Raw genomic sequence first — 12226 nt, forward strand, 5'->3', positions numbered from 1 at the left:
CATGCTACAGCAAAATCAATTGAACACACCATAATTAACTTCTGACACAGCCTTATTACTGGGCTGTCAGTAACATACCATTTAGGAACAGGTTAACACCATGATAGAAAGTAGAATACTAAACCCATTTTAAAACATCTGACACACAGCTCTCGAACACAGCCTATGTGCTGGGGACTAAAATTACCAAACACTTAATAATACAGCAAAATCAAATTTTTTGAGTAGTTACAGCTAAAAATTAATCTCATCAATATCAGAAATCAATTTAATGCTTACACGAAAAAATAGTTTCACTTAATACAGCAAACTTGAAGCTTGTTTATAGTTGTTTAATGGAAACTAGGCATGAAGAAATCCCAGAATTACAAACATACTTGGATTCTTTTTCTTGAACTGCATGCATAAAGAAAATTAAATTCAAAACCCTGGTAATTTAAAGGATATGTTGAAAAACAAAATTGCAACAGGATTTTTTTCTTGCATCAATTCAAACTTAAATCTTTTCTCTCATGTGCCTGTAATTTTTTAGTGAGTTCTACTGAAATGGTTAGAAGAAGAATGCATGCCAGAGATTAGGTAAAATGTGGAATATTTACATAAAATGCTTTGTCTAACATCAGGTTTCCAAGCTAGGAATCCTAGTCACAGCCAAACGTTTGATGGTAAAATCTGTAAGCTCTGTCTGCCTTGCTCAAAGAAGATAAAGAGGTCTTACACTATTGGCCTCTTAATAATGAAGAGTAGTATGAAAGTCATTCTATTACACACACATTAATTTGGTATCTTACAGTCAATGGTTCAAATTAATGAACTTGTTACATACTACTAAGATTCTACTTTATTTCAACAGCCAACAAGAAAAAAATTTACCTTCCTGACAGAAAGGAGTTTTTTGGCCTTGAATACTACAAATAAAAATCTGCACATCAGATTTTTATATTGTCTTCCATCTTACAGTAACACAATCTCACAAAAAAACAAAGCAAAATAAAAACCAACTCAACTGAAAGGAACAACATGAGATTGAAGAATATGGAGATTACATTCAGCTACAGAAAGGCGCAGTATTTTTTAGTTCAGACCATTTCAGTCAAGGTCTGGCAGCATTACTGTTAACACCACTGGGAACAGAAGAAAAATGTTTTAGCAGGACATTTGCACTTCCTATGGATGCAGACGCACCACCTGAAGCAGTGGCACTAATGCAGATGGCTCTGAGCCAGTAATACAATTCAGTCATTCTCAGCAACACTAATTACCCAGGCAAAGAGTCATGCAATCAAAGCCATGTAATTTCTATTCATCAAATCAGTTCACTTACCCCTACAGAACAATGCATGGTGCTACAGACATATGCTATATTATTTTGGGGGACACTAGGTATTGCACAAGGCAGCAAATTGTAAAGCATCCAAGTCCCTAAACAAAAGTACCATGAAAGCAACACTTCCCTCAAGTTTGATGAGTGTTGATTCTTATGAGAAACTGTGTACAGCAGTATTAGTATCACCAAATCTGTCTGCTCTGTGTACTAGCAGTGAAAGACTTCACTGACATGACAGTAACCAAGTCCATCCTCACTTTAACAGCAGTCAACACAAGATCTGGCTTGGCAACCATACACCGTAAATTATTGCTTGGAACAGGAAAAAAAAAGAAGTTCATCACTTTACAGGATACAGGAAGAAGGCGGCAGTGAAAGAGAGATGCCACAGTATCCATGGCAGGTGTTCAGACAGTTTACCATTGCAAGTTGAGTAATACTTGTGTGCAGATACATAACACATATTGAATGTTACTGCAAAAACTGTAGCAGCTAAAATGAAACAGCTTTTAGACAACAATATTTAACCTGAGGAACAAATAATGCAGTCAGCCAATCTGCAACCACTTCAGAGTAAGTCACTGTGTATTAGCTAGACTACTTATGCTATTTTAGTAATCAAATAATAAGGTACACCGTGGAAACCACAATTAAAGGTAATTCCACCTGGCAATAGATAGGGCTAACTAGCATAAAATAAACTAGTTCAATACTTACTAATAAAACAACAAATTAAAACTGGTGTTTCCTGAATTCTAATTAGTAGCGCTTAGTATTTTGATAAACACATAACAATATTCATCACTCATCCCAAACACTAAAATCTAAAAGAGAAATAAAGTTTCTTAAAAACAGTCGGACAGCTTGCCTTCTGTCCCAGAAAACAGGGGAAAAAAATTAGATACAGGACACTTACACTCACACAGTCAGTATTACCTTCCTTTTCCTGCTCACTGCATTCTCCTAGACCAGACTGACACAATAGCTTTTGAGGGTCAGTTTTTGCAGCACTCAAGTAACACAATGAACTATGTGAAGTTTATGTGAATGTCAGCCACAACCAGAAGAGAAGCAATTGTGTCAGAGGGTTGAGATGAAGCTCTTTGAGGAGATTTATCTATCTCATCTAAAGGAATGATAAAAAGAGGCTGAAGTGATGGCAAGAAATTTCCTGTCACACTGTCCTGATACTATTCCAGGTGGTGTCTGGGAACAATGCCCAACAAACCAACTTGTGAAGAACATTTTATATGAAGCATTCCAAATGAAAAAAAAATAGCAACACCAACCAACCAAACAAAAAAAAATGGGGAAGGAGGGGAATATCTCCAAGAGACACAAAGGACTGGGAGCAGATCACCTCACTGAGTCCTCCTACTTCAAGGCAAAATCATCCCTATCTAGTTATCCCTGCTTATTGCAGAGGAGTTAAACTACATCAGCTTTAAAGGCTCCTTCCAACCCAAGCTATTCCATCACTATATGATTTCATTCCCAGTACATGCTTTGTCTAGAACACTTGTAAAAAGGCTTCAAATACTGCTTCACAGCTCCCCTGAAATTATAATTTCTGGCAGAACTCTTTCCTAACATTTCAGAAAAAAATTCCTTTGCTTCATTTCAGGCCCATTACTTACTGTTTAAGTCATAGTGCATATGGAGAGCCATTTAATCCCTTCCCATCTGAAAAACCATTGATTAACTGAAGAACACTACTCTCCTTCTCACTCCCCTCTTCTCCAAACCACAGCCACACACTTCCAGTTCCTTCACCCACTGACTATCCTCAAGACCTTCAGCCACCAGTGCAGCTGTACTTAGCAGTTTCTCTAGTTAACATACATCTTCCTTCAATGAGGTGCCTCAAAAGGGACTTGATACTCTGTTTGGAGCATGAACAAAAGATTATTTTCAAGTGCCTTGCACACAACAACCTTTCTTACAAATATCAGCACAAACTGTATTGCCAACAATGTCACACTGCAACAAAACGAATGAACAAGTGGCTTGCACTCAACTTGTGAGGAACTATCAACCCTCTCAGCAGAACTGTAATCCATACAGTCACTTCTCCTGTTCCCCCTCTAAAATAGAACTATTTATTGTGAGGACTTAGCACTTGTTTGAAAGAGAAATAAAATCAGTTCAGGTAAGACGTATCTCCAATTTGCTAAGAATGTTTTTCATTTTAATCCTGTTTCCCAACATACCTCCCATTCTTCTCTGCTTGATTATTGGTAGTAAATCTAATAAGGATATATGCCATATTACATCACTCAAATCATTAATGAAAATACAAGCCAGCTACAGAACATGTTTTAACAACACCCTGCTTGATATATTGCTGGGTAAGTGAACAACAGATGAAGGCTTTTGGGGTACAGCTTTCTCTGAGCTTCTGCATTCACTGCATGTCATTTTCATCTGGATTCTATTGCCAATCCTGTAGTGTGACACGGTGTCAAGAGCCCTATTTAAATCAATGGTGTCAAGAGCCCTATTTAAATCAAACTACAAGACAGTCATTGATCTCTCTAGTCTCAAGGCCTGTTATGCTGCCAACAAAGAAAATACGGTTGGTTAAACAGGATTCATTCTTGATAAATCTGTGGGTCCTACTATTTAACAGCACTCTTATATAGACTCCAACAAACAGTTTATTTGTTCTAGAGTTCCTTTGCTTAAGGGAGTCAGTTCAGAAAAAAAACAGCTTCTCAGTAAAAGCTACTGTTTCTTGTAGTTTCTCTAATTGACACATATTTCTACCTAATTCAAATATTTTATATATTTACCATAGCCTTTCCCATCACTGCAAAATAAACTTCAATACACAACTAAGTACAAGTTGAGACTGAACTAACATAGATTAGCTATAAGAATATATGTTAAATACATACCTAAACGCACATTTATGTCCCTCAAACATACACACCTAGTGTAGCTGTACATTAAAAAAAAATTGACAGTTATCTCAAGATTCTGCACAGAATACCTTAGAAGCAATGGAAGGTATCTTTTACCACAGCAAGTCCAAAGCTTTCACAGTAATATCTCAGGACTGGGTTTGACAAAGCAAAAATTACTCTGCACCATATGTACAACAGAAAGGTAATAAACAATGTTTTTTTCCTTGAACAAGACATGAAAGGGATATTCAGGGATATCTGGCTAAAACCACAAATCAGTATTCATCTTGGACATAAAAGCAAGCATCTGTGACACAGAGGCCCCTATCCAATACCAGGCTTTTACACCACTCATGTCTACCACCTATTTACTACCATCAGATGTTGCAGTATTTCCCCAGGCCTCCCAAAGCTATCTTATCTCACCAACTGAACTGCCAGCTCTCAGTGCTGCTCCCATGCTTCCCACCCTCAGAGCACAACATCACATTTCCCATCTTCCTGAAGAACAGCATGTCCACAGCCTCACCCCAAGCCACCAATCCTCAGTGCTCTCCTGCCACACACCACCACCTCTCTGCTAGAGATCTCCCATCCATCCCAATGCTTTCCAAGTCCAGAAGCAGAGCACAGCACTTCCCCAGCCATACCCCACACCCCAGGCTCCCTGCGGATGCCACCCTCCCACTGACCCTGGCCCACGCTGACTGCAGCCCCCTGAGCTTTGCTCCCCTCAGAACAGAGCTGCCCCACACCCAGCAGTCACTGCCTCTCCACACAGGACAGACACCTCCAATTCCCTGCACCAGCATCTCCTCTGGGGCGTGCTCCCATCCACGCCAGTGCTGGGAGGCAGGGCCAGCTGGGAAGTAGGAAGAATGCAAACCAGCCAAGGTGGGCAGCAGAGGGTGACAAAGATGCAGATGGACAGGTAAGAGAGAAGAAATACCAGGAAAGAAGATGGAGAGAGAAATTTGTTTAATAGGATCTAGCACTCAAATTAATCCCACAACACCTGCAAGCCAGGTAGTTAACAGACAGTATTATTTTATATATTCTGAAAATGTAATGGTAGAGCAAAATGGAAAGAAAAGCAAAAAGAATCAGAAAAAAATTTCCACCTCACAATGATACAATTGACACTTAAGTGCTTGAATCAGACTGATATACTAAATAAATATATAAACTTTCTTCCTGCAACACAGCATCTACCAGTTATAGGACTAAGGCGTTGTCTAATAATTTTTTGATCCTACAGTATGAAAAGAGCAGTAGTGTCAAATATGCAAAATAAACTTCAGGATGATTTGATAGTTCAGCCCTCCCACAACCTATTTTTGGAAGTTGGAATTTGAATACCATTAAATCAGAGGAGAAACAGCTGGCAAGATACCATATACAACACCACCTATTGATCTCCAAGACTAACAGGATGCTCCTCACTGCATCCTGCAGCACAGTGTGGAATACCCCAAGCTAGCTCAAGTATAGAAAACATTCTTGCAATGTAACATGAGCCTTCATGAGAACTATCTCATTATTCTTCATAAAAGCCAATAAAATAAAGGGTAAATTAGTCACTTCTGCAGCAGAACACTTCCATTATCTGAACTAGGTTAGGTATCTGTATATCATATCACCTATAGCTTTCATAAAAGTCATTCAGCCAATATCTTTCTTTTAGGACATAAACTGTAATTTAAACTATGCCTTATCATAGTGCAATGTCTCCCAAAAGCTAAATATATACCTGCTGCTTCTGAGGGTGTTTTATAGATATATAAACCAGTAAGAAAACACTTCACAAGAAAATTGTTGCCCAAAATATCATAGAACTCTCACGTTATTAAATACCTGTATCTAGAGAAGTCATACGAAAAAATGTAAAGGACTAGTAAGTTCTGTCCATGCCATTTCTTAATTGAAATCAGGAAGTAGAAAGCAAGAACCACAGTAAAAAGTTTTGCGTGTTTCTTTAAGTCAAACACTAGTGTGAGTCATGTGAGCACAAGCTAAAAATGTATCTAAAAGTAATTAAAAAGGACTCACCAAGTTCATTGAGACTCTGGGCAGCTTTTGTTATCTCTCTGCTTCCTCCTTGCAGTTGTCCTTGAAGTCTCTTACTGAGATACAAGATGCGTATTATCCTCCGCAGCAAGTCACAGGCAGCCTGCAGGGAAATCGTGGCATTAGGGGATGTTATCAGTACATTACCATCACATAATACTCATATGTGGAAACATCTTACCCAAAAAAGGAAATGTGAATGTGAATAAAAACAAGGAACTTTAGAACACCGAAATCCCTTTTCCCCAAAATTTTTAATATGATTCTATGTTGTATAGATGAAGACTTCCAGAAGCTGGTAATTATATTCATGGGGCTACTGAGATTATTCTGTCACTACCCACGCAGAAAACAAAGGAAACTCAGAATCCCATGACAGAGGCATGTTCTATTTCGAATTAGAAGTGAGCTTTATTTTACCTTGTGCATCTCTCCTCAAACTCCTCCCCTCTTAAAACTTTAGCAAAGTTAAGAAGTTGGCTTTGCCAATCAAACACTCATTCAAAAGAAGCAAAAGGGAAGCACTTATCTCAGAAGACAAGAGAACTTAAAGACTACATTGTTATTACAGATATTGACTCTTATGGTAGGCATATACATAAAAACTAATTCTCAGCAAAACTTTCAGAAGGCCAGTTACCCTCGTTCAGTCAACTGTTAGCTCACATTCTTTCATATGCTTATTAAAATAAATGGCATTCTTGGTTAAAAATTAGGAATATGGACATAAACATACCTTTTTAGGAACCATACTCATGTGCTTTTATTAGCACCAAATTAGAATAACAGGCATTACTGACATCTAAATCAAATAGAATAGTTTTGTAACTTTTCACTCAACTAATATCTTGAAATATATGCTATAGGAACAGCAACATTCTGGAGTGAGTAACAACTAAAACAGAATTCAGAAATGCAACTCAGATTTCAGTGCAGTCATAGATACATCCCAAAATCTTCAATCAGATTAACAAGTGTGGCAAGTGAGAAATTTGGAACAAGTATGACAGTTGTTTGGAGCTATTTTCCCTGGTACTGAAGACAAAGTCTTCTGAAGTATTAACCTTATGGATATCAAAATTAACCTTTTAAAAAATATTTAGTATTACAAAGACTTAGAACCTTAGAACCTTTTTCAGACTCAAGTTCATTTATTGCAAACTGAAGTTAAAGTGCACATATAAAAAATTATACCAATGAATAATTTCAACCAATAGCCACAGCAGACTTGTACAACCTGGCAGTCTCTTCCCTATGCCAGCACAAACTAACAAATCCACAAATATTTATAGTTTAAATATCTAGACAAAACAAAAAGGAAAAATTAGGAAAAAACCCACTGAGGTAAATCAGGGAATGCCCAAATACTCTTGCTGCTTTGGGCTCTCTGTCACAGTCTGAAGTGCAAGTTTTCTATGTGTTCTGTGATAACTTAACCACATGATTTCTATTACACTTAGTGAGAACTAAGTGGGGCTTATCCTGCTTTGAGAGATTAATGTATTAATTTATATTAATTCATTCCGTTAATTAGAAAAATCTTGATCCGCATATCACTTTCATATCTGTGAACTAAATTTTTGCAAGATTAATCAAAAATAGCTTCTAATATAGTGCACTATGCTTCACCAAAAGAGAGGGCATAGTATTACTACTTTGCTTTCAAAATTAATTACTCTCTAACCCAGTTGTATACCTCTGGGTGATGTTTTTCCCTGGGAATTCACCTTCACTTATTTTCAAACCAACGTTTTACTTTACACGCCAGAAGAGTATTTCTTTTTTGTTGAATTGCTGCTTATTATTTCCTGTCCCAAGAAACAATCTTTTAAAAGAGAGTAAGAGATGGGAGAAGTTACATTTAGATACAAGAGCAAAAAAAAGTTTTCATTTCTAGCTGTGGGAATTAGTAGGAGGAAAAAAATCCAAAGACACTGAAGATGCATTCTAAATTTTGTAGTGATTTCTACTGCATTGTACCCTTTGTACCCAAAGATTCTGTTTCACTCAAGTATTTTCATTTATGTGAGCTGTCCAACTTAATAAAACTCCCAGTCACAGCAAAAGAATGCTATATATAAGGACATGTAACAGAAATAAAGAACTGTATCTAATGGTGGAGCTGTTCACAGATGCCAGATCCTCTAACCCAACTACCCACATAACAGAAGTCTGAATTAATTCAGGAAACATTCCCTCCCCTGAGCTGATCAAGTATGCTTTTCTAAAGGAGATGCTTTCATCCAAGAAGGAACAAATTCTACTGTACAAGCAAGAATTCATTTGGAAAAGGCCAGTGGCCTCAGTCAGTCCAGGTCATTTTAAGTAAAATTAAAAATAAACCCTGATTTTTTTTTTAAATTACATATTAATTATCTCCTGAATTTTAAACAATATGCCAACAATAGCAGAAATTATTGTACAATTTGAGCCATTGAAAAGCTTCTTATTTTAATCTCAAATTAATTTTAAGAAAAATCTGAAAGAAGACAATTATAAAGAGTCACTTGAAAATGTGCCAGTGTGTAGCTCATATATGCTAACTGCTTGTATATATTTTGTATTTTATAAAGCCTGAAAAAAGAGGAGGCAGTCCACTATCTTCAGACTATATTTACTATTTATTTACAGTAGTATCACAAAGACATCTGCTACTGGTAAATATTTTAAAGTAAGAATAACTTTAAAATACACAATTATTGGGTTTTTTTAAAATTATTTGCTATTATAAAATTTTTCATACACCAAGACACTGAAACAAGAGACCATGCAAAAACAGTTAAACAGAGCTTCCCAGAAACGAATCCTCTGAAGGACAAACTCCCTGTCTACACATTTCAACTGCTAACCACTCCCACTTAGCTTGTGATTGCCTATGGAAAGAGTCAGAAGAGGACAGTGTCATTTAAAGCAGGAAGTGAGCTTTCAGTGCCTGCTGCTGCCTTGGGATGCCATGAAGCTCTAAGAGCAGAGCAAGTCAAAATATGTACAAGAACATAGCAGAGATTTAGAATTCAGGACTAGATTTGAAGTTTAACAACAAACTTGCAGAGAGAATGTTTATGAAAAAGCCAGACTATATTAAAAACAATTAAGGATGGTAAAATCTAGCTTTATGCAAGTCAAATATTCCTTCAGTTAGTGAGCAGTCCCACAGCAATCAATGCAGAGGTATTAAAATAATACCATCACAACTACAAGAGGCACTGAAACATCATGCATTCCAGCAATACATACCTGCCAACCCTACAGATTTTGACAGAAGGCAACCTCTTTTACCAGCCATCTACATCTACCAATTGTAGATCAGCTGAGAAAATTAGTAAGTTTGTCCCAAACCACAAGTCTTGCATTTGGGAGCAATTTTATGTCATAAGCCCTGCCATCACCAGGAAGTTAATTGTTTGCTGTGCTGTGCCCTTCCTTCCTCAACAAACAAGTCCCCCAGGTGAAGACCACTCCAGCAGTGTATTTTTAGGAGGCTGGAGAGTTGAGATTTGACTCAACTCTCCATAAATTCAGCTTCATTTAATTCAGGTGTCCTGACCCTCAACTCCTCCCAGCACTGTAGTGCAATACAAAACACTCACAAAGTACCTGCCAATACAAGAAGGGACAACAGCTCTTGTGCTGAGACCCTGACTCTCACTGGCAGAGAATCTGGAATCATCATTCCTCTTTCTACACTGATGCTAAAAGAGCAGCCTACCAGACACCCACTCTCCACCTTTTTTTCCTAACTTACAGCAAAAAAGTCAGATATTACAAATCCCCTGGCACAGCCTGAATCATGCTGACTCTGGATGGATGCTGCTTTCACACCACAGGAAAACTCATGTAACAGCCAAGAGGAAGCATCCAATAAACATCTCCTAACTTCAGGGACTCATTTTCCTCAGACATCCTTCTGCAGTCTGACTTTGTGTAAGGGCAGGGTACAAACGATCTTCATCTTTAGCCCCACATTCCCACAACTTTTTCTACATGCACAACACACATCAGGGAACAAAAAAAAAAAATCTGCACCTAACCTGCCACATGGAAGTCATGGGACTTTTGGCCAGTGGCAAAAAGAGTAACAGCTGGAGCTGAAAACAACAGTAGCATCTGGCCAAACTGGCTGCACAGAGTGTTAAGAGCTGCCTGCTGAACTTCACTGCTACTGAAAGTAACATAGCAAACAGAAGTTCAGCCAAGAGACATGCAGCTCTCCACCAGTCCCCAGACTAGAAACTGCATGAGTCTGCACCTTGATCTACTCTACCACAGCAGTCACTTGCAGAGGGCAATCTACTAGAGTGTATATCCAAATTCAGGTAAACTTGCAAAGACAAATGGTTTAAACAATAACTCATTAAACACTTCTGAGGCCGGAGCTGTGTTGCATTTCACACCATAAACTTAACGGAATGCAGATACATGACTCCTGAAGATCTATGGAAAATATTTCAACTACTATAAAATTATCAATGGAAGTGTTTGACACTTATCTCACTATCATTGTGATAAGTTCTCTCCCACTGCTATCCTCTAACAGACATCTACATCCTTCTGTAGACTCCACTTACATTTAAAAGGCAGGCACAACTATGCACCTGAGCTTACAAAACTCCACAACCACAAATAGCTCCTTAAGTTGCCTCTTGACTGTTGAAGAAATTTGGGATTTCTGTTGAAGAATTTTGAAAGAATTAATTCTCAAACTCTTTACTAAACTGCAGCAAAGCCCACACTAACTTAGGGGCAAAAAGCATCTTCTACACTACAGCACCATAGCATTAAATACCAAAATAACACAAACAGTTACGAGAATTGAATTAATCTATACTCAGATACCCTTCTCTCTTCCCTCCATCGCTACAAAAAGCCAATTAGCTAGTGCAAAGGTCAATTTCCTACTTTCCTACTAAGCACTTCTCAGTAGCTCTTGAAGGGAAACAAATACAGATTTTCAGCAAAATACTGACAATGAACTACAGGCTACTGGAGTAGAAAAACTGCACTCATGTCTGACAATTGTGAAATAACACACGTTCAAAAATATTTTTTTTAAAATACGTTTTTAATGCAACTTACTTGAAGTTTTGCTAGCTGAGCTGTGCGAGACACTATTTTGTTGTAGGGGTCAACAATTTTGACTCTAATTCTAAAAACAAGAAGAGAAAATTATTTATAGCAGTGTTAATAAATAGCATTATAGAACATAAGGGTTTATACTTTCTAATTGCATAATGAATGTCATACCTATCAACTGTGCTTTGTAGAGCACCAATTCTAGTTTGCATCATTTGGAGGACACCTGCAAAATAAAGTAGATTTTTTACATCATTCATCAATTATAGAAACATCAGAAAATTATAGAAAGAGGTTTTCTTCAAATCATAGTAACTACTGCAGACTACTTTAACATAAACCAAAACCAGTTTCCCCCTTTAGAAAAGAGCATCAGAGAGACCAAAATTAGTAAGTATATTGGGAAATGAAATGAGCAGGTCACTTACTGAATGTTATGGAAAATGTATTGCTGGAGAACATAAACCCACAGAATAAATATCACTCCAAAATCCATTATTTGTGGGATTTCAAATACTATTTAGAGAATGCTACTTTCTAAGAATAAGTTGACTTGGATTGTAGTTCAAATTATACAACCTGGTATAAACACCTGAACATGATATATAAAAGTGGCATAACATATTTAACACTATTTATTTAACACAGTGATTGGACAAAGAGGACTGAGAAAATAAACTATTCTATTTCAAGGTTTTCTTCCTGGGCATAAGGATCTTTAGCAAAAAGTAAGGTATCAATGTCATTGTAAGGTCATCTAATTTAGATTACAAGCAGAGCAAAATACCCTAATCATGTCTGTTCCACATTAGTTTGGCAAAGCAGCAACAAGGAAAGCCAACAAGCGTGCCTG

The 12226-nt window shown here is 37.4% G+C and overlaps 1 protein-coding gene across 2 annotated transcripts in view; it reads right to left on the minus strand.

The window, feature by feature from the left end:
• The window catches only part of COG5 (component of oligomeric golgi complex 5), a 170949-nt gene that overhangs the window by 154339 nt on the left and 4384 nt on the right, over positions 1-12226 (minus strand). For both annotated transcript variants that reach the window (XM_064422021.1, XM_064422023.1), the window contains exons 4-6: positions 11545-11599; positions 11377-11446; positions 6283-6403 (exon numbers count right to left, since the gene is read on the minus strand). In XM_064422021.1, the coding sequence (XP_064278091.1) occupies positions 6283-6403; positions 11377-11446; positions 11545-11599 (246 nt within the window). The remainder of the gene's footprint in view (positions 1-6282; positions 6404-11376; positions 11447-11544; positions 11600-12226) is intronic.

The sequence above is a fragment of the Passer domesticus genome, chromosome 5, assembly GCF_036417665.1.
Source record: "Passer domesticus isolate bPasDom1 chromosome 5, bPasDom1.hap1, whole genome shotgun sequence".
Classification (NCBI taxonomy): Eukaryota; Metazoa; Chordata; class Aves; order Passeriformes; family Passeridae; genus Passer; species Passer domesticus.